Source organism: Struthio camelus, chromosome 16 (assembly GCF_040807025.1).
Source record: "Struthio camelus isolate bStrCam1 chromosome 16, bStrCam1.hap1, whole genome shotgun sequence".
Lineage (NCBI taxonomy): Eukaryota > Metazoa > Chordata > Aves > Struthioniformes > Struthionidae > Struthio > Struthio camelus.
This window is the reverse complement of record NC_090957.1, coordinates 60,241-87,523: the sequence shown is the minus strand read 5'-3', so window position 1 is coordinate 87,523 and position 27,283 is coordinate 60,241. Positions and strand designations below refer to the sequence as shown.

General features: G+C 45.4%; 1 protein-coding gene across 8 annotated transcripts in view; it reads left to right on the top strand.

Moving 5' to 3' along the window:
• LOC104141146 (leucine-rich repeat and fibronectin type III domain-containing protein 1-like protein) overlaps positions 1–22,544 on the top strand; it is a 67,840-nt gene extending 45,296 nt beyond the window's left edge. For all 8 annotated transcript variants that reach the window (XM_068909591.1, XM_068909593.1, XM_068909596.1 and 5 more), the window contains 2 exons: positions 10,931–12,325; positions 20,444–22,544. In XM_068909591.1, the coding sequence (XP_068765692.1) occupies positions 10,950–12,325; positions 20,444–20,954 (1,887 nt within the window). In that variant the 5' untranslated portion in view covers positions 10,931–10,949 and the 3' untranslated portion in view covers positions 20,955–22,544. The remainder of the gene's footprint in view (positions 1–10,930; positions 12,326–20,443) is intronic.
• The last annotated feature ends 4,739 nt before the right edge of the window (positions 22,545–27,283 follow it).

The following is a 27,283-nucleotide window of genomic DNA, read 5'->3' as shown; positions in this document are numbered from 1 at the left end:
GATGTTTCCTAATTTTGTGATCCCAGAAGTTTTCTCGTGGAATATGTGGCCCTGAGCCTGATCCTTATTCTCCCAGGCTTTTTCTATTCGGAGACCGAGATGTAGCAAGGCATCAAGGCAGTGGAATTTAAGGGCTGACAGCAGGCCTGAGCCAGGATGTGGCAAGAAGCTCACAGAGATCGGGCAGACCAGTAGCTAAACATGAGCCTGTATTGCAGTGCAGGTTGTGACAATATCCGCAGTGTTGGGTCTGTAGAGAGGAATTCTGAATTCAGACAGCGCTGCCTCCCTCTCCTGGCATAGGTTCTGCTGCTGAATATCTGTCTGCCTTTTATTTTCTTCTTTGTAGTGATGTTAGTGGAAATCTAACCAGTTTTAATTTGATCTGCGGGGTTCGAAGAGCTCTTAAACTTTTAACTCTTTAATGATGTGGGTTCTTAAAATAATAGCCTTTACAATCAAAATGCCATAAATATAATAAGCTTTAATTAAACCAAACAGTATTCTCCTTGTTGGTCCTGGTCTTTGCAGTGTCTGGAATGGCCTCTGCGCCTACATAGTCTTTTTCCCGCTCTGGGAGTGGGAGCAGGCGAGCAGGCTCTAGCAGGCTTTTGGTTTGTGTTTCATGCAAATTGAGGGAAGCGTTTTAAAGATGAGCCTCTGATTAAGATGGGAACGTACTCAAACTAGTCAAGTGACCACTTTCTTTATTTAGTGATCATATGTAAAGAAACACAAATTCCGGGACGCTTTCTCTGACTTTCTTCCATTTGTCTTGGGAACTAAATGTGAAACAAATGATGGTAGTGGACATTTACTTGCAAGCATTTTAGATATCAGAACAGCTTTCGTTTCTTTCATTCCTGACGCAGGAGTCTCTTTCTGCTCTGACAGCTCCTCTGTATTTACCGACTTGTCTCCGTTATTTCTTTCACCTTTGCTTTGTTAAGAGCATGACTTGGCTACTAATGGGAAAACAAATGCGCCTGAGTGTTTCTATCACATGGCTGAGTTTCCCAGCATGTGTATTAACTTGTCTTTTAGGGTACCTGTAGCCTTGAAATTCTTTGCCTGTCCTAAATTTTAGATTTTTTTTACTTATCTCTTGTTACATAGTTGTCAACAGTGCTGAGACTGAGTGTTCTTCTGACAGACCTTGTCACTCTGCATGCGTGCCAGACCAAATCGTACTGCGTCTGTATTGACCCGGTTTGGACTTGCAGGCTGGGAGAGCAAATCGATTTGTCATTTCCTTATTTCCCCCATATTACAGGATGTTGGAGTTGCATATAAGATTTAGACCGAGGCAAGATCATAATTTGATTTCTTCTGTATACGAGGCCAAGCCATGAAAGGCTTAAGCAAGTTGCAGAGGGGCAAACTGCAAGTTGCAGGGCTGTAATTCATGTTTTTGGAAATGTGTTCTAGAAGACGTTAGTTTGCTGTGATGATATAGCCTTTTCTACATTAATTTTATTTCATATAATTGATTGTAGTGCGTTTCATGCACACTATCTCCAGCTAATCTAGTCTTCAGCTCGGCCTTCATGCAGGAAACTAAAATAACCCTGCAAATTACGAGGACTGTGCATGACCGACCAGATTAAGCGAGACTTGAGAGGATGTAGTGATGTTTCATGCTTTGTGTATTCAAGTTTAGTTATTTGATGTTTAACAGCTGAAGGGACATTAAGTTTACTGCAAATATTAACTGTCCGTATTAGAATGAAGTCGCACGTGATGGAGAGTTAAGACCCTTGGCTCACCTTCCGGTCCTCTTTACCTGGAGAGGTCTTTTTAATGGCATTTTATATTTGATAGGTTATGGTACTCAGAAAAACTACCCATACAGTGTCTCCCCAGGCCCTTCTTATGAGATGACTGCAGTTTAAACGGCAAGAAGTTCCACCTTTCAGTGTAGTAAAGAACCATTTAATTGTGTTTTTTTAGTCTTGTAAAATATTTCACCAAATTGCTTGAAGACTGTCCTGAAACAAAAACTCCAACAATCTCTTTGAGGAAGGAGAAAGCATTAAGTGTGTTAAAGCTTGAGCATCAGTTTTCTTTCCTCTGCTTCCATCATGCCTCTCTTCCTAAATTTCCAGATGCTTAGGGAGGAATATCTTTGATAAAAAGCCTGACCTTTTCCATCAAGCTCTAAGGTGTTTCCTGGTAGGAAGTTATGACGGGGAGCTGTTTTCTAGTACAGAGCTACAAACCATGGGGAATTTTGCTGGCATTAATCCACCAGATGCAATGGGACTGAGGACCTATTCCATCAGGGAAATAAGTTTGCCTTTCCCAAGTAAGAAGGTGCTATCTAAACTATACAGTGTTTTTATACTGTGGTCATTACGTCTTTCCTGTGAAGAAAAGTGTTTCTAGGTAAACCTTTTTTTCCCTGGGTTGTTTTTTTCCCTTGAAATCTTCTCTTGCCACCCTAGAGCAGACTTTAGCTCCGGCTCAGCGTTACCTCTTTGTAGCTTGTTGGGCAATGCTCTCTTGGCTATATTTTGCTACACGTGCCTGTGTTATTCCCCCAAATTTGAAACTGGCATTTTGAAATGCTGCATTACATTTAACATTACATCGTTTCAAGGCAGATAAAAAAATTGCGGTCGTTGATCTTGTTAGTGCCCCTTGCTCTGTGGTCAGTGGCAGCTGAGCGTCCTCTCTGAGGCCTTCTGGAAGGATGCTCTTCTCCCTGTATAGCTAGCTCCTCCTGTAAGAGCAAGCCATAAGGAAAGTGCATCTTAGCAGTTGAAACTGCAGCCCTGCATAACACCTCTCCTTTAGCCTCCTGCGTTTTGGAGCAAGTCCCGGTGCAGACTGCTGCCTGCAGCTGAGCCGCTGCGGAAGCTGGCCTCCAGGATGCCTAATTTAACATGCAGGTCGGTCTGTCGACACGAGGAAGGTACGGTTTCCAGAAATGCCGTGGGGCTTCCACTGAGGTGACCGGAGCGGAGCGGAGCCCGTGTTGGGCTTTCTGTCCTGGGTTGTGCCTGTTGTAGCCCTCAGCGTTAGGATTCCGGAACACTTCCCCTGCCCTGACGCTCATTAGTGTAATTGCATGTAAATTCCAGTAAACCTTTGTGATTTGCTCCCTGCTGCTCCTGCCAGCGCGGGAAGATGCTCGCTCCCTCCAGGTGATGTTCTGTGGGTCGTTCCTTCGTTCATCCGTGCAGCTGGTTGATACCTACTGTCGCTTTGCTGAAAGCTTTTCGCAACTGTCCCTTTTACTTAGAGCAATTGCACCTAGGGATATCTCTGCATTTATACAAGAACAGTTAAGACCTGTCTACTTAAACATCAGCCTTTTCCTTTTCTCTGCTTTCTTCCTATTTCTGCAGAGTAGAGAGTTTGTGGCAGCTCGTGGCTCTTTTATGCATACTTCTCTTGTTCCTGTATTTCTGAAGAACCATAGTTGCCTTATTTTGTCCAGTGTAATAAATGAAACGCTTCTGATGCCAGCTGTCAGAGATCCTCTCCCCAGGCCTTTTGTTTGCAATGTGACCACTGCTTTTCTTTTTACTGGTGGTTGTGGACACTGACTTTCTTCCTGTTCGGGCTTCTGGCCATCAGGTTTGCTTACCATGTAAGCATGTTTGAATTTGTATGCCACGTGTTAATGGTATAATGAAGGCTTTCAAAGGCTCAGCTTTGCAGTTGCTTAAGAGTCTGGCTTTCTGCTACGCTGCAGGAAACTGCCTCATGCTGGTAACTGTGGTTTTGGTGCATCTGGTACTGCAAAGGAGCTTCTTATACCTGCTTTGTAAAATGAATGCAACCTTGTCATTGCTAATTTCATGGGAATGAATGGCATACAGGGGAAAAATACTCTTCGGATCTCGTGATTATAGTTGTTCAAAAAATGAGGCAAAAGTTTTTTTAATATTATATTAATATGCAATGAAACAGTCCCAGGAAGACCAGTGCTTCTCCTAAGCGTAAGAAGGAAATGTGATTGTGTTGGTGTCAAGTACGTGCACTGGACATGTCAGTAAAGGGGCATTTTCCTCGTAAAGGAAGTAGGTGCGCTTTAGTGGCGGGGGTGTCTTCATACCTTTCTGCAGACAGCTTCCCGGGGTGAGGTTCCCAGACAAGAAAAGAATGCAGCTTTGTACATATTCATAAGAATTTTGAAATGGCTTGCCTTTTTGACTGAGGTATTTAACAAAACAATTTCCTCTCCCTTTCTGAGGGAATTTCTAGTTGAATAGGCAAGCCTCACAAGGGAATAGGAAATTTTAGGAGTGATAAATTTATTTCTTCTCTTCAAGAGGCAGAATTGTTCTTGCTAATGCTATTCCACATCGTTATCCTTCTCAGTTATCCCTGTTAAATATACTTTTGGTGGGAAGTGACAGCATATTGTCTCTCTTGCTTCTGATTCATTGTTTTTTGTACTTCCAGCAGCGTAAGGTAAGGGATGTGACCTGTCATCAGTAGTTTGGGGAGTTAAACCTTTTGTTGTCTTTGAAACAAAAAAATTAAAATGGCTTTCTGCCTTTTTTTTTTTTTTTCCCCGATTCTGTAATCCTGTAGTGTTTGTCATCTCCTGTTTCCCATCTGGCATTGCAAGAGGCGTGGTTTTCCCATTTTTCATAGGGTGTTTTGAAAGTCAAAAGGAGGAATTGCCTATTAACTGCCACTAACTGCTACTTGTACACATGTAAAATGGAATTTTCCTTTCTGCTAAACGTAGTGAACATTATAAATTTAGGAATGCTGTTTACTTTTTCTTTCTTTCATTTGTTTATCCTTGTATTATAAGTACACTTCCATAGTGCCATCTGCTTGCAGAGTGGCAGGCCATAACTCTGCACATGTGGATATTATTCATGCCACCTACTGGTGCTAAAGGAAAATGCAAAACAGGCGTTCATTAACGTGGTTGGTGTCTCTCAAAAATAACGCGAGGGAAAAGAGTAAATATTCCACACTTTGTTTAATGTTAGTTGTTAAGCTTGAAATAATTGGGCTTTCCTATTTTGCTGTGATTTGGGTAAAAATATTAATTACAGTAATTTGAGGTCAAATGTAATATTCCCAAAGAAATGCTGGCTACCACATTCACAACTAAGGTGCTCCGTGCCCAGGTGTAGCTAGAGATGTAATCCCAGTGTGTTGGTGTTTGGGGGGGAAGGGACCATTAGTAAGATAGTAAGATACGTTTTAAAAAATTATTGCAAGTGTTTCTAATTTACTGATGGGTGGGGCTGGCGACAGTAAACTAAGCACATGTAGTTTATTGGTAAATTAAAGAAACTTTTCCAATGTGCTGTTTAATTCTGTGCCAGAAAAGAGTAAGAAGAACGTCTCTCTGAAGAAAGCGCTTTTTTTTCCCTCTTCTACTGATGCAGATGGTAAACACCTGTCCTGTGCAATAAACAGGTTGTCATGGCACTATGACGATCAAAAAAGCTGCATATGGAACATGTAGGAGCACGATCTGTTCTCAGCTAGGCTCAGTGGTGGATAGCCTCTGCAGGAGCATCTTTCTTGGTGCATTTCATTTTTTTATTTAAAAAGCAGTGCTTTGGTGGATGAAGTATCTTGGGCCATGTTTCTGGGTCTGTGATTAGGGTACAACAAATAGGGTTAAGAAATAGATATTAGAAACAGCCATTTGCCACCCTCGGAGTATTAGTATTTCCACGCTGTAAGGAGCCAGCACCTCCTTCAGAGAGGTTTAACTAGAGTCCGAGGTTGATGCTTTGACAGCTTTTGTATTTAAGATACAGGCCAGGGCCGTGCAATGAAATCATGCAGATAACAAAATAGCAGATTTAGCAATTCATCAGTGTGTGTTCAAAAATGGCAGAAGGACGTTTCCTTCCAACAGAGATCGAAGAGGCAAAGATGGAGGCGTTGCTCTGCAAAGTAACAAGAAGCATCGCTCAGCTTCCTTTGCCTCTTTCTGATACAGGGCAGATGTTTCCATGTGGTGAGCAGTGTGCGTTTTTAAATCCTGGTCATGAGATCACAAGCACCGTGTCACATGCAGGCTGTGGACATTTCTCGAATACTCAATATTCTGATATTAATGCTTCATATTTCTGCACGTCTATGTATTTTTTTGGCAGGGGACAACTGGACAGTATTATTAGAAATATAACTGCTTAGGATTTTACTGGAACAAACTCACTAGGTGATTTAGAGTTTCTATTCTTGAAATGTTGATTGTGCTTAACAGTAAGCTGCACTGTATGTTAGCCATGACATTTTGGATCTAGAGTGGTTGGAGATCGTGTCCTTCTACGCAGGAGTCGATAATCCACCTCAGTGGAGGATGACTCATGCAAACAAATGTAGTTACGTCTCTTAAACCTGAGCTGAATGAGATTTTTTAGGTGTAGAAAAATGCTGAATAGATGCAGCATTTGTGTGTCAGGCTCAGATTTTGTGTTTTAAAATGAAGCATGTTTCTGGACTTTCCAAGGGGGTCTTATGTCAAGGGTAGGCATACCTCATCTGACTTTAAGGTCAGCTCTAAGGATTTTAGAAAAGCAAGTGAGCAAATGAGCAACTCTCCACACTGATGTTCTTTCTGAGCTGTGAATGTAGGTCTGAGTTTTGTATGTGTTGCCTGGTTTCGGTTGACCGTTGAATAGCATGGCTTCAGCTCTAAAACAGAGAAACGAGACTATTACGGAATAAGTAAAACTAACCCACTGTGCAAAAACTAAGACCAGTCTCTTAAGAAACCTAAGCAAGTATGGAATGGAAAGAAAGTGCTTGAATATATTTTGCTAACAGTTCCAGTAAGATTAATAGTGAGGTGCAAGAGAAGGAAGCAGATTATGCTGAAATCAAGTTGTATTGGATCGGAGAAAGGTGCCATTCTCTAGCAAAGGCACTCGGCTAAGGACCAGAGTGAGGGGTTTTTGTTTTTCTGGTGGAATTTCTTCTTGTTGCAGTTGGTAAAATAGTATATTTATGCTTTATTATTCATACTGAGGCCTGCGTGCTTTTCAAAGAGCATAAGAACTCTCTTTATGCCATAGTAGCAATTCAGAGCTGTTAAATATGTCTCGTTATATAATGTAAACTTACAGCAAAGGCAATCCAAACTCTTCTCAGATGGAGCAAAGTAACAGGCCAATAGCTGAAAATTATTGGAGTTAAGCATCACTTTCTCTAAATATCGCTTAGACTTCAAATGATAACTTAATAATGTATCGCTGTAGGAGCGTGCTTGTCTGTCAGCTACTTATCTCCCATCATGTATATCGAATGGGACCCCTAAAAGATCCGAGATGTGGATGTGCTGTAAATCATACTCATCTGCTAGCAAATTCCAAAAAAAATTTTGGAATTCCATGACCACCTCAATCAATTTTTAGCGGGAAGTTTAAGCTGTGACAGTGCAGATGGTAGCCGATGAAATCGGCTAATAAGCGACGGTTCAGAGAAGTATTTTTGCTGATGTCCTAGCTCAGTGGATAGTCATATTAGCATGAAAATCACTCCTGCTGCAGCTGTCTGTTGAGAAGCTGTGGATTAAACGGTCTTTAAAGCTACTATAGGAGTTCATGTTGGAGGCCCTTCCCCGGCTGCATCACCTACCGAGTCAGTTTCTTGAATCGGTGTCCTCCAAAGGTAGCAGCGCGGCGGCGCGGACAAAGGCTGAGCTAATTGCAAGCGGTCGTGCTCAGACAAAAGCCAGCTCATAGCGTGGTAGGTCGGGTGTGCTGTTTGGCATGAATTTGCTTGTGGATGCGATGTACAGTGTGAGGGTGCAGGGGGAGAAAGCAAAGGCTTTCTGTGTTTTGAGGAGCGGGACATATGTATTATCATGCAATCAGGTGTCTTCCTGATGCAGTACTTAGGTGATGTTCCCAGACCTCTTCTTAACAGTGATCCCGGACAACAGCAATAATTCAGTTGGATGCAGCTTTTCTTTAGCAGTCAAAATTTCCTTGTAAATGTCATATATTTTGTAAGAGTAATTGCACTACGCTTATTGTTGGCTCTAAAAATCATTAAATTTAGTACCGTGGTTTCACGTTAGCAACTTTTTTTTTTTTAAGCAGCGTAATGGTTTAAGTGAGGTGGTTATGTGCTGCTTTCCTACAGCCCCAAAGTTAGTTAATCCATTAAAATGCATTAATATTTGCTAATTACAAAACAAGAGAATTACGATGTTGCACAGCAGCCTGTTTTTGGATAACTGCATGTCCGTTAAACATTTGTACCTAGTGGGAGTCAAAAGATGGAGCCCTTAGGGACAAGAAGGGCTCAGAGCACAGGATGGAGTTACAATAGAAGTGAGTTTCTTGAAAAAGCAAATATTTGAAAGATAAAGCTAGTAGTGCACTATGTTAAATATTATAAAAGTGAATGAGAAAAATGATTAGGAAGAAAGGTATTACTAAAGGGAAAGTTATTAGAAAAAGGACAGCGTAAGTATAAAGTAGACATTAGTTTTGTGCAACCTGTATTGTAAGATACGTTTTCCAATAATTTAGTCCTACTTCATGAAGAACTTCACTTACTGTTTTCCAAGTTGAACTGACACACTGTCAGATTTAAAAAAAAAAAAAAAAAAAAAAAAAACAGCCTTCTGAGTCGGAATTTGAAACCAGCACTAAAAATCAGATATACAGAAGTTACAGTTTCTAGAGTTACAGCTGCAGTGTGAAAAATGCGGGGATATTAACAGCATTAGATCATAGGATAATACAGGTGGGAAGAAGCTTCAGGGGCCTCTAGTCCAGCCTGCTGCTCAAAGCAGGGTCAGCTCTGAGATCAGGCCAGTGTGTTCAGGGCTTTGTCCAGTCGGGTCATCCAAGGATGGAGGCCCCACAGTCTTTCTAGGCAACCTGCTCCACGCAGTCATCCTGATGAAAAAGGTTTTTCTTGTATCCAGCTCAAACCTTAATTGTATCAGTTTCTGCCCCTTGTGTCTCTACCTCCCGCTGTGCAGAGCCTGGCTCCCCCGTCATCTCCTTGGAATGCAAGAAGGTCCCTGCCACGGGGTCTCCCTGAAGCCTTCTCTTCTCCAGGCTAAACCAGCCCTGTTCCCCCCAGCCTCTCCTCCTAGTGCACGCCCTTCAGCTGTTCAGAGGATCCACGAGGGTGGTTTGGTTGGTTGGTTTGTCTTTTTTGTTTGTTTGTTTTACAAAATATTTTGCAGAGACCTGGTTAGAATTGCATGCAGCTAAAGATTAACCTCTTAACAGCTGAATGTGTAACACTAGTTAAAATACAAATGTGTGGTTTAAACTTTGCCTTTCACTCTCCTAATTGAAGTAAAACACTGTATAAATCATAGGTTAACTCTACAAAAATTTTATTTTCTCTGGGGAGCTTTAAGTTTGATCTAACCAAACTCTGTTTTCCAGCCTATGCAACAGTACTATGATATTGTATTTCTGTGCTTAAAGATCCATTTCCCTGTGAAAGAGCTCTGGCTCAGGGAAATCACTAAAGTGTCTTGGGGAAAAAAATAAAATAAAATCATTCCGTGGGAATCTGCTGACTCGCCACAACTTGCGCCCTTGTAATCAAAGCCTTTGGTAGCCTCCTTTACAGGGAGCTGACTCAGCAGGGGATGCTGTTGTCCCTGACTTGGTGCTGAACTGAGGACTCTGCATCGTGTTGCGTCGCTCGTTCTCAAAGGCAACGGTTTGTTATTTTTATGGTATTCTGCATTTACCTGCTACGGCAAGGGATTTGTGTGTGCAGTTAACTACAGTCAGCTATGATTTCTGGTATGCCAGGGCTTATATGTGAAGTAAAACTAAATGTGCTCCTTTTCAGAAAGACAGCTTCTTTTCCTCTCTTAGACAGTAGGACTTGCCAGCTGGCTAGAGTTTGGAGTAGGGTTGTACCTGGATGCTCTCACGAAACACATAGTTTGAGTCCTTTACATTGCAGATCGGGAGCTTTAACCTTACGGTGGCTTGAATCACTGCAGTTAATGCTTAGTAATTTTTTAGCCAGCTGGGGGTAAAGTAGAAATGAAAATCTACCCTTGGTATAGCAGGCAAGTGCTTTAGATACAATGGGAAATAACTTGGCATATATAAGATTTCATAGAGAGAATTTCATTGACCAAAAACATGTAATTATAAAAATTTATTTTCCAAAGCTACTACCTATGTTGCACAGGAAAAAATATATACCTGCTTCTCTCATGGAATATAACCTTACTTTTCAGAAATGCCTTTGAAGGTATTTCTCCTCTTCATTATTTACTGTAGAAATCTTAGTTCTCTGCCCCCTTCTGGGGGTGGGGGGGGACCCTATTTTTAAAATATGCATTTCTCCAAAGAGCTCACTACTCAGGTTGAGCAAGACTGAGGGGGGGACACAGATGAGCATGAGGGGTAAACCAAACAAGCTGTTAGAAATTTGTAATGGTAAAAAGTGAAGGGAGTATAATCACTGAGAGAATTGGAACGGGAGATATGAAGGCTGAAATGAGATTCAGGCCTGAGTCAGGACGTATCTGCAAAGAGAAAGCTATGTATGTGGTACATTTGCCTAAGAAATCTTACGTATTTAATTCGTTTTTTCCTTTGGTTTTAACTTGTGTTTCTCTCACTTCATATGCATCCTGCTTTTCTTCTGCCTATTAAAGTACAGCTGTCAGTGTGACTGGTTGTCTGTGAGGAGCTGCTAGAAGGTAGATAACCTGGTTAGCATATCCCAGAGTAGACGTTACCTTGTAGTGGTGGACTGTTGCCTCACAGTCAATCTTAAAGAGTTTCTATCAACAAGTAAGCAGAGCCAAAGTAGGGAAGAATTGGAAGTGCTTAGCTCTGAAAACATCTGATTTAATACTAGCAGTTAATTAAATTCATGTCTCAGAAGGTGTTTCCAGTTTACACAGGTGTACTTGTAATGAAAGCTTCAGTGTAAACCTATTTCTAATGTCCCAGATAAATATATTTTAATTGATTTCTTCTTTTTTTCCCTCTAGGTTTGCTATTTTTCTTACGATGGAAAGGCTGGTTGTCTATCTATTGGTCATTAGCACAGCTGTGAAGGCCATGATGTGTCCCAAAAGATGTATGTGTCAAAACCTGTCTCCATCCTTCACAATTCTCTGTACGAAGACTGGACTTCTCTTTGTGCCCCCCAGTATTGACAGGAGAACAGCAGAACTTAGGTTAATGGATAACTTTATCACTACACTTAGGAGAAAGGATTTTGCAAACATGACTAATCTAATTCATTTGACGCTATCGAGAAATACAATAAGTCAAATTATGCCTTATGCATTTTTTGATCTTAAAGGCCTTCACGCCTTACACTTGGATAGTAATAGACTGACTTACATCAATGAAGATCACTTCAAAGGTTTAATTAATCTTCGGCACTTAATACTCAGTAACAATCAATTAAACTACATCTCTCCCGGGTCACTGGATGACTTTATTGAAACAATTGAAGACCTGGATCTATCCTACAACAACCTCGTTAATGTTCCTTGGGAAACAATTGCCAAGCTTTCTAATGTCAATACGGTTAGTTTGGATCATAATCTCATCGAGTTTGTGCCAGAGGGAATCTTCTCAAATCTTCACAAACTTGCCCGGCTAGACATGACGTCCAACAAGCTGAAAAAGATCCCTCCTGATCCTTTATTTTCCAGAATACCAGTATACGCTAAATCTAAAGGATCTCCACTGTCATCTCTGGTGCTTAGTTTTGGAGGGAATCCTTTACATTGCAACTGCGAACTAGTGTGGCTGAGGCGTCTCACCAGGGAAGACGATCTGGAAACGTGTGCCTCCCCGCCGGAACTGATGGGCAAATACTTTTGGTCTATTAAAGAGGAGGAATTTGTCTGCGAACCTCCGATGATAACACACCGAACCCCAAAACTGACAGTAACAGAAGGCCAAAGCGTCTCTTTGAAATGTAAAGCTGTTGGCGATCCAGATCCGTACGTTCGCTGGATTTCACCGGATGGGAAGCTGGTCTCTAACACGTCTAGGACTATTTCTTATGAGAACGGTACTCTGGATATTTTGGCTACTTCTCTGACTGAGAAGGGCATGTTTACCTGCATAGCATCGAATGCTGCAGGAGAGTCAACAGCTCCAGTTGAACTCCTCGTTACCCCATACCCTAACCTTGCTAACAGCACCAACTGTGATAAAGATGCTGAGCCTGGCCCTTCAGATATTCTTATATCTGCCAAGTCAAGTTTTCCAAATGAAACAAAGGCTCAGCAAGAGAAGGCGGTCACGGTCGCTGAGCTGACGTCATCCTCTGCTCTTATACAGTGGCCTTCTCAGCATCACCTCCCGGGGATTCGAATGTACCAGATTCAGTATAACAGTTCTGCTGATGACATATTAGTGTACAGGTAACCCAGCTCACGCAACCGTTCTGGTACTTCTGTGAACTAGGAAGCAGAAGTAACAAAAAATGATAACGTAGTTTAAAAACGTGTGGTATAATGACACCTATCTTGCAAGCAGTAACCGTGTGAATGAGGGGATGAGGGGACAATGGCCACCTTACACTTCGCTCGTTAAGCTCCTGTTACTGAGGAGTTATACTATTAAAACTAACGGTACGTCTGCCTTGTGTTGCCTCTTGAGGATCTCTAAACGTTTTACAGACATAATTAAGCTTTGCAGTCCAGCTCAGTGGACCGAGTGAAGCTGATGAGTATTACTTCAGTTGCTATATTTATGGAAATGGAGATGGCGATTTCGGTTACTTTTTATGCTAGTCAAATGTGATTATTTTGCCTAAAAATATGGGGGAAGAGAGAAAATTCAAGATGTGCAAAGTTTTTAGGTTTAGTTGCGTTCCGTTTGTACGGATGTGGCCTTGTTCATGTCTTGTGCATGTTAACGCTGGACTTCTAGCTCCTGCTGGTCATGGCATACTTCCTTTACTCCACTTGCGTGCGGTCACGGTGATAAAACTGCCAGTATGAATTGGATGTTTGACAGAAAGTTTTAGGTGATATAATTTTGTGTGGACTTTGCCTTTAAAGGCACAGGTTTGTCCACTGGAGTTAATTTGCTTGGGATTAACTACTTGATATTCAATTTGGTTGGGCATCGTGCGGATAGTTTATAGCTGCTCCTTTCTGCAACGGTGATTGACTTTCCAGTGATACGGCTTTTTGTTTATAAGGAAGCAGGGATACGCAGCGAAGATCAGCGCGGACCTTTTAGGGGAGGATAGCAGGATGCTTTGTTGGCATCTGATGGGGATGATGAGGAGCTGACTGGAAGATGGAGCCTTGTTTAATTGTCAGCTGTGAGGACATTTGTGATGCTTCTGTTTAAAAGAACTGCAAAGTTGTGAAATTATGGGACATATGAAACAGATGTCTCGGTAGCTGTGACTGGGATCTCTAAAGGGATTTTATGCAGCTCTTGTGTTAGAAAGTGAATTGAAGCAAAGACAGTTGAGAAGCAGCTAGAGCTAGCGTGATCGTTCAGCAGCGGTACCCAACGGCTGCATCGGAGGTGTTGCCAGTGGGATAAGAGAGTTGTTTAATGGGATTATTCATCCTCTGCCATAACAGCTGGTCAGATGGCTTGACAGCCGTCCTACAATTGCAACGACTTGTTCTCGATGAGTTTTAAACTTTCTAAAGTCTCTAAAAATACGTGAGTGACTCATGCGGTAGCTCGTTAATAGATCTGTCTGTAAAGCGCTAAATTGAATACTGCTTCTGAACGGCCTCGTACCTAGAGAAGAGCTATATGGAGGAAATGGGGGGAAAATACCAGGTAGACGTGTCCGTTTCTCAACCCTGATTCCTGTTAACCAAGAGGCTCAGTTTAGTAACGAAACCATGAAACGCTTTACGCTTTAAATCACAGAGCAGTGATTTCAAATAATACGGGGTAATAGACTACAGTATAATAGGCCTCTCAAAGATGAAAAATTCACGTGTTCTTGTTCGGTTCCCACAGTGAGTAATCATCAAATATAGAGTCTTAAGGGAAGTTTTGTACTGAAATGACAGGAACGCTAATTGGGCTGTAATTCTGCGTTTGCAGTTTTCTGAGCAGCTGCTACTTTAAGTTACGCTATAAATGCATGAGCGTTTTGAGTGCATGAATGGACAGTGTGGAACTGGAGAGCTAGGAATCCCCAGACTCTGTGCTGACCCTTTGTAAACCCTCTTGCAGGCAGTGTTTCCAGTAAGTAACGTAAACCTCTATTTCACGGAGTGTTTGTTGATGCACGAAGATGTAGAGAGGTGTGTAGCAGCATACCCAGCAGTGGCAGAGCTCCGATCTCAACAAAGGAGTTTTACAGAAGACGGAAAGCTTCCTTCTACCTAGAGCACAGGTGATAGCATTTATGCTGTATAATTTATTTCTGGCAGATGATAATAGCTCCCTGCTTGGGAAAAATAGTAGTGCAGGAGGCATCAGGAATGTGTCCCTTTTGTCAAGGTGAGCGGCATTAAAACACAGTGTATGCTTTCAACCATGGGAAGAGCAGTTGCTATAGCAACTTTGCTTTATCTTGAGAGTTTAAATAGTTCTGCTTCCTTCCGCCTGCTCCTGACTCTTTTATTTTTCCTCACCTTTCTGTTTCCTTCTTCCTCTGGGTAAAAATTTGTGGATGAGTGCGCTTTCATCTGTCTCTGGGTTGGGATCCTGTGAAAGGGAAAGGGAGGAAGATGATATTCTCCCAAACTTTCCTGTTAGACTGCAACCAATTTCCCCAGTCACGTATGTGAGAAGAATGTGTGCACCCTGCCTGTGGTTATTATTACGTAATTGCACCATAGTTTCCCTTGTTGTTCCCAGTTTGGGACATTTGAAACACGTAGCCTCGCAGCATTTTTCCCAGTGGTGAATATGGAAAGGAAAGCAAGAGTTCTGCCTCTCGCTCTGCTGCTTACTGTGTTGCTTCAAGTGAGTCGCTTGATTTCTGTCTCCCTTTCTGAAATAGAGACTATCGTACTGACCTATCTCCTTGGGACAGTGGTGAAAATTAGTTATCAAAACCGAAGGCAGGTATTAGTTACAGAGGAAGAAAATTGTGTCATAGTGAAGTGTCTTGACGAGATGGATAGCAACAATCCGGAACGGTAAATTAAGGTGCAGATAGTAATTTGTGGAAAGCATCAGTGTTGAAAGTAAAAGCCTTGTTTGCTTTCAGAAGAAAGGTCGGGCGCTAAGTTGTACAGCCATCTATAGAGCAAGTCAAGAACCGTAATAGCCACTTTGTGCAGTTCTTCCTCTTCCTTTTCTGAGATGTAAATGGATCTGTATTTTTTTAAAGAGCTTACAGTCTGAATGTTGATTGCAGTTCCTGTGCAACTTGGATTTCACAATGCTATAATTTTAATTTAACTGGCCATCTCTTGAGTCCTGCCCAGATTTTTGATGCTAGCCTTGGGGAAAGCGATGTTAGCACAACTGGCCTTTCGATACTAAAATAGTAGTTGTGTTGAATATTATACAAGCCTTAGGAAGCAATGGGAAATTTGAGAGAGAAGCCATGCTATCGTCGTCTTTGCCGCTTTGACATGATGCGCGTGTGCGTGCGTACAGATGAAGATGCATTTCTTTTGCATAGTGATACAGTTTGCACATGTGTATATGTGTACGAAAATGACTCCTGGCGTTAGGTCATGTGATAAAAGGTTCATCTCCACACGTGAAGGAGCACAGAGGAACAGTGACAGGCGGAGACTGCCAATACCCTAATCGGAAGACCTGAGCACCCTGATCTGGCTTCTCCGAGGGCTCTCGCAGGAGAGCGGCCAGCCCTGTTGCACGGGGGCGGAACCCACCAAGATCACTCCCTGTGAGAGGCTCTCCTGATCACTTTACAGACTGAGGGGGTTACTTCCTGTAGGGGTTTGGGGCTCGTGGGATGCAGGAGAAGAGCATCTTGGGATCGTACAAGGCTTACTATGGGAAGTTTAGAGGGAGGAACCAAAGGCAGAGAAAGGGAGGCGGGTGATTTGGGGATGAAAAAGCACAGGAAAATAGAGGGATAAGGGGATAAAAGGGGCCAGTTGCATGTAAGCAGGTTATCGTTCGGTACGCTTGCCTGGCCCTGCCTTGCACCTGATCACCACAGTCTGTCCTGTCTTCTCATTAAACTCTATTTCTAACTATTTCTCTGGGTGACGGGACTCTGTATGCGTGCGTGTATGTGGAGATCTGACCGCCAGCGACTGGCGTCGGACCACGAGTCATAGGGGCCCAGGTGAGCGTGTGGTGCCAGCAACTGGAGTGAGTGAGGACCACGGGCCAGAGGGCCTCTATATCTCTGCTGCCAGCGACTAGAGAGACTGGAGAGAGCGCAAATCGTGCAAGCGCTTATGCCAGCGTGCGATTGCTAGCGAACGTCAAGCTGGCCTAGCCAGTGTATAGGGTAAGGAGCTTGGGAGCTAGGTATCGACGCAGCCGTAAGTCTGGAGAGACCAGAGGGCCTGCCGTTTTGCTACAGGAGGGACCAGGAGGTTCGAGTCAGCCACTGGAGAGACCGTAAGGTCTGGTGGTCAACCGAGAGACCTATTTGCAAGTGTGTGCCTCTGTGCTCAAGGCAACTGGAGAAGAGAGGATCCAAGGGCCAGCTACTGGGTAGCCTGAGTGTCTAAGGCCAGTTACCGGGGGATCCGTAGCGTGCCTGTGTAAGTGAGGGCAGTCTGTACCAGCGACTGAACGAGCGTCTTAAGGCCGGCTGTCAGGGATCCGCACTACATATGTATATACTTCCCACTAATAGACCTTCGTCCTGATCAGCTGGAGAGGGGAACGTGAGGAGGCCACTGGTGCCGTTTGTGTGAGTGCTGTTTTCTGTCTGCGTTGATCTGTGCGGCCAGCGCTGTGTGTGTGTGTGAATATTTTAAAAATACGTGTGTGTGTGTGTGTGTGTGCACGTGTCGTTATCGGGAACGCGTGGTCTGCCTCGTTACTGGCTGGACTTGGGAACAGGGAGCTGCAGCAGCCGTGCCTCAGTCAGGCTACTGGATTCAGCAACTCCTAATATCTTGAATTGACTCTTAAATCGGGGATGTCAATCTAAGGAATTGTTTGCGTGTCTAACTGGAAAACTGGTGGCTGCTATCTTCTCCCCTTACCCTGCTGCATTCGGCTCAGGAAGAGAGGCTGTATCCAGTGCGGCTCTGAGGCGGGACAGGACCCTGGGCCCTCTTCCTCAAAGTGCAGCAGAGAAGTGGGGCAGCAACTGGTGCTCAAAAACCCCTGAAGGGTAGTGCAGGTGCTCCTATCTTGTCTGCCAGTGCTTCATCAAATGATCAGCAACTTCAAAAATGTGATTCTGTATTTCTGAGCTAGGTTGGATGAACTTCAGTTTGTTCCACAATTGATATATAAGCAGTAGATTACTAATGCTTCATAACGATCTGAATGATGTCCTAGTCGATCAGAAGCTGGATCTCATAACATTGAAGGCAATATTCTCCTAAGCGTTGCATTTATTCTTTCATAGCTAGTGATCATCATATCTTTAATTAGCTGCAACTGCATGCTATAGATGAGAAGGTCAATATTTAACAGTGATGGTTCCATACAGATAACTGAGAAACTATATATTGCGTAAAACTGCTGATACTCTCTGGGAGGCAGACCTCTTTTATTATTAAGTACGAAGTACTGTTGCTTAAAGGGCAGAGCTGTCACTCTCGGGGAAAAGGTGATATATTGCCAGATCGATATAGCAACGATTACATCTGTTGCGTGAAAAGCAGTTGGTATCAGCCACGCTACGTATGCTCAGAAATTCCTAAATTAGTTTAGTGCAGTGCAATGGAAGGCTTTGGAATAATGATAGATTTCAAATAGCAAACTGTCGTCAGTTTTATAGCTCTGCGTTGGTCAAGCACGTTACAGAAGACTAAGGGTCCTGTGTTTCCTTTTCGGGTCCTCTCTGGAAAGCTGCACGCAAATGCCATGCACACACACAGCGTGCCCTTGACGTGCTGGACCTTGCACGTGCAGCGAGCGTATGGATGGACTCACAGGCGCAGACAGTGCAACGTGTGCCACAGCTGGTGGAGTTGCGAGGTATGTGCAGTCAGTCCGGTGACTTTAGAGTACGTCAGGATTGCCAGTTATCCATCAAGTCCACGTGCAAGGGGTGATCATTTGTTAGGACTTGAGGAAATCTTGGGCAGTCGTTTGCATTTCTTCATCTAGACAACAGTCCTTCTTGTAAAAAGAGGATATACCCATGGAAGTCTGGAAATACGGTAGCCATCTGACACGTTTAAATGTTGGGGGTGAAAACCCAAATCCAAACGAGCCTTCGAGGTACATAGATGAGGGAGGAATGCTGGCTAGCCTGAGCCATGGTGTTCTCCAATCCGTCTCCTGTCATGTTTGGTCACTGAGCTGTGGCTGAACAGATGACTGAAAAGTTAATTAGATATTTGTCTGCTAATTGATAATGGTATGTGTTTTAGGAAGGTGCATGACAGGCCGCAGAGCAAACTGAGCGGCGCTCTGCGGAGCACCTGCCACACCCGCCAGATGAGCGCCGAGGGCCACGTTCATGTGGTGAGTGTGGGAGAATCAACGGCTGCTATATGTTACTGAAAGTTGTACCTGGAAAAGTAAAGGAACGATGAGTCATTTGCTTTCTAGAGTCCTGGTCCAGTGAGACAACAGTACATTGGTGTTCTTGTTGGCATTGTATAACGTGATGTAATGACATCGCTGAACTAAATTGGTGGAGGAAAGGGAAGAGCAAAGAGTGGGATGTACTTTGAGGATTCACTGCGCTCTGTGTTCAGCCAGTCAAGGAAATGTATAACCAGAGAACAACATCCAGGACAAAGGCTGGTCCCATAAAGTAATGCGTGCAGGGCAGAGAAGGGCTGAATCTGCTGTATGCATTTGGAATTGTTAATGTAGTTTTGGCATTTTAATATAATGCCTGTTTCTTTGTGTAGCCTCCTCTCAAACCCTGTCTTTTCTGTAGTAAAAATCTCATTAGCCTTAAAACCTGGCATGTGGCCACATTCTGTACAGATTTTTAAGTTACTGTTATTAATTAAGATCGCGGCCACGAGTTGCAGTTTAGCATTGGATATGAAGAAAAATATCTTTACCAGGAGGGTAGCTTAGCGCTGGAATGGTGCATGGGGGGCTGACGGATGACTTTCAAGTATTGACTAGGAGGAAGTGTGGCTGACCTCATCTACGGCTTGCGATAGTACTGCTCTGAGTGGAAAGTTGGGCCCGAGACCTCTGTGGGTCTTTGTCTTTAGCGTTTCTATGAATCTCTGATGCTCTATGTACGTGGATGGGAGAGCGGTAATTGTGTTGCTGTAGCTGCAGCGATAGCAGCCATGTGTTTAGAGAAATGTATTTTTGAAAGTAGGCTCTTCTTTTCTTTTCAGGCTAAGCATGTATAGTCCGTACTGTCCTGGATGGCTATTTGGAAAAAAATCCATAAGTGGTTAGTCTTTCTTTTTTTCCTTTTAAATAGCAGCAAACTTAGATTTCTTTGTTTCTTTTAAAAGACTTTGCAGCCGGCAGAAGGCCAGATTCTCAGACACTATAAATGGACACAGTTTCATTGATTACTCTGCAACAGCGCTACTTTACCTCAGGGAGGAATCTGACCTGAATTTAGAATCATAGCTTATAAGGAGCTGATCTGCAATGAGATATTTTTATTTGTATGGGCATTACTACGGTCTGTGGGAGTTCTGTGACATAGCATATAGCTCTTCTCTTGGGATCCTTTTCATCCGTTTATTTAGAACGGATGCTACATTGTGGGAAAGGAAATTTATATTTGGAATTTACATAGGGCAATCCTAAAGTTAGGGTTGCACCAAGTCAGTATGTGCTGTTATTTGGCTACAAAAGCTATTGCTTAGGTGCAAGTGCAGTTGCTTTGCTCTGATTGTTCTTACCGGTCGCCTGATTACGAGACATTGAGCATCACGGAGCTGTCAGAAGATGGAAATAAGGTTAATCTGTGGACCAAAGGTTTGATTCTTGCTTTTTCTCCTTTATCTTCAAAACATGCTTTCTGTGGATGTAAAATTACTAAAATACATTTTAATTAATGTAGCATTGCATTTCATCCTTTTCTGCCTTTTAAGTCCTTAAATATATTGCTTCAGTTCCTTTATGGCTTTTCAGAGGTTGACTGTCTTCTAGCCTGCATGGGGTGTGTTATGCCCCTTTTATGCCAGAACCGTAGAAGTTTAAGATAACGATCAAAACAGTGGCTCTAGATCTACTCTGACTTCTCTTTGGCCGTTGTAAACTTGTGCCCTCTGGCCCATATTTGTGTGAAGTGGCCAAGGTAAAGAGATTTTCACTGCTAAAATCTGCACCTTCTACTCATCTACGTAACCTTGGGGATGCTAGGTTTTTGCTGCCGCTTCTGTTTGCCACGCTAGCGTACCGGTCTGTTAGTTTCCTTACAGAGGTCATTGATAGTTAAAGAGTTTTCCTTAGGCTCAATAAATGTGAATGTTTACTGTACTCATTTTCTCTTCCAGGATGATCCCAGCTGCTAGTAAATCCTTCTTCTTGACTGATCTGGTTGCAGGACGTGAGTACGACCTTTGTGTTCTTGCTGTTTACGATGATGGATTGACATCTTTGACCGCAACCAGAGTGATCGGATGTGTGCAGTTCACAACCCAGGAAGAATACAAGCAGTGCCGATCCCTTCATGCACAGTTTCTTGGAGGAACCATGATCATCATTATTGGTGGAATCATTGTGGCTTCAGTTCTTGTTTTCATCTTCATTCTCCTCATGAAATATAAAGTCTACAACAACCACCACAAAAATAAAACTACGAAAGTTAATAACGTCTGCTCTCAAACCAATGGAAGCCAAAGTGGCTCGATGGCGCGCTCCACTTCTAAACTCGCAGAGAGGAGGGAAAGTTTGCACCAGGATTGCTCGGGATCTTCCATTAAAGGAAAAACTGTTGTAGATTTGGATTGTGAAAAAGTGACTCCGACCAACGCAACCTTTTTAACAACTGATGCGTTATCTTAATGGCCATTTGACGGAACAGGACACATGCTAAGGCGGTATTGCTTGAAACATTTTAATGCGAGTGGTTGTATTTTAAGCCTCACTACTATTGTCTATTTTTAAGATCAGATGGTTTAAAAAATATTTTTTTAATCTGTAAACAGTTCTTGCATTCTTAACTATTTTGTTTCAATATATTAAATATAAGTGTGTGATTTACAAGATTTTTTTACTGGTTCTTTTATAGCATTCACCTCTGGTATCGAGGCAGCAGCACAGCTAAATTCTGACCAGGTTTGTCTTCAGTGAAATGCACTATTTCTTCATTTGGTTACCAACTAGCAGCAAAGATGTACTCTCAGGATCCTCAGACTTGCTTTCTCATGGCAGAATTATTTAGCAGCCTAAACTACTCATCTCTTAAGGAATGATTTGTTATTGAAAGTTATTAGGTTGTCAGTATGGAGTTTTTTATTGCCATAGATGCATTGTATACATGCAGCTCACAACAGAAATAAAATACATAGAGGTTCCCTATGGGGGGAAAAAAAATTGCTACTCTTTAAAAAAAAAAAAAAAAAAAAAAAAAGAAAAAGAAAATTGAAAGTACTTTAGCATAGTCTCTCAGAATCATACACTGGCACAGAACTATCCACTCGTATTGTTTCGTAAAAGCTGGTATCTGTTGGGACTGTGCTTTTGAGAAACCTCTCGGAAGTCAGAGTTACCTCTGCTTGGGCAGTAAGAAGCTCCTTCTTTTGTTCTTCCTAGGTAGTAAAAACTTCACAAACTGTGGCCATATTTGCCATGCTGAAACCTATGCCATAGTCTCCTGTTCTAAAAGCATACTGCTTGAGGTTTCTTTCTCTTTTTTTCTTTTTATGTAAATGAGTTGAGCGAGGACCTGCAGGTTGGAGCTGCTGTGTCCTGAGACACGCTGCACTATCTCACTGTGACACTGCATCTTCAGATGGCTTTTATACCAGTCTCTTATTTCTGTGATACTGCATGAAGTGTAATGTAACTGGCCGAAAGATGAATTATGTAAATGTTTCCATGCAAGTCATTTTAATGATTCATATGGAATAAGTAAACGTTCCTTTTGTTTAAAGGGATACTGTCACATTGAGAGGGGCCCAAAGCTGAGGTGGTGAATTACGCTTTTACAAAACCTAAGAGGAGTCGTGACCTTGACTAAACAAAATGCCCCTGCTGCCGCCTCCTTTGATGGGGATCCTTTGCGTTGTTTTGGTACTCAGCCGTGAAAGCAAAACAGGAAAAAGCATGAATACCTTTATTTATTGAAAATGCAAGAAATGGAATGAGAAAACAAAGGACAGGAAACGCTTGTTTCTGTCAGCCAGCTGAGTGACTGGCTTGTATCTTCAAAGTGATTGTGTCACAATTTAAAAGTCAGCAAAAAGACAAAGGTATTTCTCCTAACATTGTCCCTTTAACTGACTACAAATATTTTTTTCTTGGTCGGATATGAAAGCGTGGGCCAAGAAAAGTTATACGGTGGACAGCTGAAAGGTGTTTAACTATACAACATTTAAGTAATATATTTTATTTGATCATGAAATTAAGTAATAAATATAACTGTAGAAATTACACTTTTTAATATAGTTAGTCTTATTAATTGCCAAAGTAGGAGAGTGTTTTCTATATTCTGTTTTGATTCCCAAACAAATGGAAGAAAAGGTAATTTGGGGGTCTCTTTAGAGATATATTTGTAAAAGTGAGATAACGGTATGCAACTACACTCATGTTAGTGTTCTTGGGGGGAAAAAAAGCTGTATGTGCAATTGTGCAAACTGATGCCTCTCTTTATACATATAATGGTGAGGGTGTCTGCACTGTGTGAATGGCTTGTATCTGTCTTCCAGGGGTATTGATTGACTCATTGCTGGTATTCTTAAGGGGCAGCCACGTAGTCACTGCTCTTAAATGTTCTTGTAACGTTCCCCCCTTCCTCCCTCCCCCCCCCCCCCGACAGCACATTCGTTCATTTTGGCCAGTCACAAGATGGAATGATGGAATGTGAGTATGGATTTCTTAATTACTGCAGCCTGATTGCAATGAGTATCATGTGTGGCTCAACCTACCTGTAGATTAAATCCACTTCTGGTAATATCCTGCCGTTCTCTGTCCAGTAGCCATTTCTGTCATACCCTTTTATTCGGTTCCTATATGTCTGTTAGGTAATGGAAATGCTCCGTTGCTTAGCAGTTTCATGTGGGGTTCACAGACTGGAGCTGCAAATGCTGTATTTTGACACTTTAGTATATGTGTGTGCCTAACAAACATATCGCAGCGGCCTTGCCTAGACCTTTGGTTAATGCTTTGGACTACAGACAGGGGCAGCTCGTTAGTAACTGCTGCTCTGTCCTGTTTTCAGGTTTCCAGCTTACGTTTAGGGGAAGAGAGTCAATCAGCGTGAGTTGTGCAAGCATTATCTTTGCCCGCATATGGTAGCAGGGTAGAATTGGATTTGTTATTAAGTACTTTTCTCTCAGAAATGGAACTGGGTTTTGGTGTATTTCTCCAGGTTGTTTTAAGAGGCTGAGGTTACTGGAAAAGGACTCTCAACTCCTCACGTCTCAGTAGTACTGGTGTGAAAGTGCAGAACACAGCAGGAAGCTAGTGCCCAACGATCCATCTTCTGCAATCGGCACTTTTCTGAAAGATGGTGGCGGAAAACTGGGGGAATTACAAAGAAACAATGTCATAAGCAGTACTGCAAAGGGTGAAAGGTTTGTCCTCTCCCATCATGTCTCTGCTTACGGGGGTAAGAAGCAAGTCCTATTGCCACCTTGAGCGAAGAACGGCGGGAGCAGGTAATTAGAAATCTACTTTTGTGTGAACTGCTCTGAAGACCGAGGATCAGTGAGTTCTTTGGCTTGTCCTTTTTAAGGCCTCCCCTAACTGGGGGCCACCGCAGTTGCCTGAAGAGGACAAAATCAAGGTGCTGGACTTCATCACCTGCCATCTTTCTCACTGGCTCCCCTTCCTGCCTTTCTGAGCAAGGGTGCTTCCAGCACTAGCCGATCGTGTTGAGTGCTTCTGCTCTGAATGTCATCTCAGCTGTTCGTAGCAACCTAGAGAAACCAGGCCCCGCTCAGGAGAAGGGCTCACGCTGGAGTCTCCTCCTTGTTTCTTCGCCATCAACACCCGCTACCCTGGCCAGCCCAGCATTGCATGATAAACGCCCAGCAGCATTTTTATTTTGGAGGAACGGTGCTCTTCTGCAACATAAGAAGACGTGTCACCCACCTTGCACTTCAGCAGCCACCACCCCGCCCGAGGTCCGCTGCAGAGGGCTGGGCAGAGCAGCACGGTGGTTGGCATAGTGAACGCCACGGGGGCATTCCCTGTGCGTCACGGTGGTGGGACAGGTGCTGCTGGCCCTGCGTGTGAGGGACGGAGGAGTCCCGGCCGCAAGCAGCGAGCGCTACTGCAGCTCCCAGCGCGTGGCTGAGCCTAGGGCCGGCTTCATGGCTACAACCGCAGGCAGCCTTGCTGCCAGGACCCACGGGAGACGATAGCAAAGCAGTGCACGCAGCAGGCACAGGCAACCTGCGGGGTGGGCTCAGGCGGTCAGGGGAGAGGTCACGATAACCGTTGCAGCAGCGGCAGAGCCTCGCCGACCTTTCCCGGGGTTCGTATGTGGAAGCGTAGGACGTATTTGCTCCTTCGTGCCCTCGGAGAGGGGATTTGCCGCGTGGGGCCGGAGCAGCACCGGGATTGCACCGCCAGCCTCCGAAAACCGAGAATTTAGGCGGGCGGGCGGGCGGGGGGTGCGTGGGACGCCCCCCTCTCATGCGCCGCGCGCCCCTGCCCGCCGCTGCCGGCCGCGGGCCGGCGCATGCGCTCTGCGGCCAAGACGGCCACTGCCCTCTGCTGGACGCAGCGGAGCGCTGCAGGGGCCCAGCTCGCGCCTGCGCACTGCCCTCTACGGTGCTCACTGCTGCCCTCCGGTGTTCAACAGCAATATTGCAAGAGGCAGACCGCGCATGCGCACTGCTGCACAGGGGCCTCACGTCTGCCCTCATGCTTCAAACCCGGTATTGCATGCGCCGTGCAGGCGGCCGTGCTCCCTCCTGCCGCCGATTGACGCATATGTAGTAGTGCAGCCAGTAGTTTCGCGCATGCGCAGTGCACCCGCAGCGCTCACTGCTCGCCTCTGCTAATCGTGGCCCAGTATTGCACGCAACCGCCTCAAGCATGCGCAGTGTCCCTAAGGGCCTCAGTGCTGCCCTCTCCGGGTATCGCTGCAGTAACGCAGCGTGCCCGTGCGCACATGCGCAGAGCAAACGCAGGAGCACGCTGGTGCCCTCCCCGATCACAACCGCTTCGTGCAGGCGTGAGCGAGCACCCGCGCACTGTGCCCGCAGGCTCGGGCGTGCGCGCTGCGCCCGGCCGGGCTCAGAGCCGTCCTCCCTGCACCGCGGCCGGGGATGGCCGTGCAGCGGGGTGGTGGGGGCCGAGGACGTGCTGGGGAAGAGCGCTGTACCGGGGCCGTGGGAGGTGGTGAGGAAGGGGAGGGTGCGCCGGGGCTGGGGGGGAGGAGGAGGAGTGAGTGGGGGGGGGGCTAGGGAGTGGCTAGGGAGGAAGAGAGTGCGCTGGGGCTTTGTGGGGAGAGGATGAGGGTGACGGGGGAGGAGTGGTTTATTGCGCGGTCGGAATAGCGCCCGTGTTGGGGAATCGCGGGGCCGCGCCCCGGGCTTCGCGGTAGCTTCCGGGTTTTTGGGGGAGGGAGGGAACGGCAACACCACAGGGTCAAACCTCACCTACCGCGCGGCCCGCGGCATGCCGGGAGGAGTAGTCTTCCGGCATTGAGCTTCCGGGCGGCCATGATTTTTTACGCGGCATGCCGGGAGCAGGAGTCTTCCGTCACTGGGTTTCCGGGCGGCCATTTTAGTCTGCACAGCATCCCGGGAGGTGTAGTGCTCCGGCACTGGGCTTCCGGGCGGCCATTTTTGTCTGCAGGGTATGCCGGGAGGTATAGTTTTCCGGCAGTTTTCCGGCTTTCCCGGCGGCCATTTTAAGCTGCGCACTGCTTTCCGCCGTGCTTACTGCGATGTCGATAAGGCAGTAGTGCACCGAGCGGATGGGCGCGCATGCGCACTCGGGTCACCATGTTTACTGCTGGCCTTCATTGTTTAAAATATAATAGTGCTCCCAGGAAGGGGGGGGGGGGAGGGGGACGCATGAGCCTTTGTTCCGCAGGGCTCTTTGCTGCCCTCGCGTGTGGTAAAAGCAGTACTGCGCCCAGAGGCGGAGCGCATGCGCAGCATCCATGCGGTGGATACACTGCCACCGGGTGTCACGAATGCAGTATTGCACCCAGCAGGGCAGCGCATGCGCACTGGTTTCCGTCGTGCTCACTGCTGCCCGCGGCTGTCGAAAAACCAGTAGTGACGATGGGGGGAAGCATATGCGCAGTTGTTCCACAGCGCTCATGGCTGCCCTCGCATGTCAATAACGCAGTACTGCAGCTAGAGGGTCGGGCCTGCGCACTTTCCCCGCAGTTCTCACTGCCGCCCTCGGGTGCCGAAAGGCAGCACTGCACCAAGTGGGAGCGCATGCGCAGTGATTCTGCAGCGCTCACCGCTGCCTTCGAGTGTCGGAACTGTAGTAACTCAGCGTTGTGCGCATGCGCACTAGGTTTAACCGTGCTCCTGCTGCCCTGGGGTGACGATAAAGCAGTACTGCGCCCTGGGGCGGGGGGGGGGCGCCCGCATGCGCACTGGGGTCCCTGTGCTTCCTGCTGCCCTCCGGTGTTAACAGATCAGTACTGCACCGCTGAGGCGCCCGCATGTGCACTGGATTTCCCGTGCTCTCTGCTGCCCTCCGGTGTCCACAAGCCAGTACTGCAGCCGCTACTGCCCTCGCCTGCAATTCTACAAATACAAATACAAAGAATACTGCAGCCAGCCGTCGCACACCTGCACACTGCCGCTCGGCGTGTTCGCCGCTACCCTGCGGTGTTTCGGTAACGGGTAACTGAATGGACCGTGTTCCTCGCCCCTTCCCCGTGCTCATAGACCCGTAGCGCAGAGTGCTTTTCCGTACTGGTGCTTCCTTCCTGTTGTCGCGGGGACGGGCAGTGCCGCCTCCGCGCTGCTCCGTGGTGCCCTCACACCGGTGCAGCACCGGAGCCCGCTCGCTGATCCCCGCCGGGCTGTCGGGCACGGACCGAGCAGCCCCGAGGCGCCCGCCGCTGGGGCTAACCCAACCCAACCCAACCCGCCCCGCCCCGCCCCGCCCCGCCTCCCTCCTGCTCCCCCCTCCTCCCCCCTCCTGTCCCTTTCGGGGCGGAGCCGGCGCATGCGCGGTGCTCGAGAGCC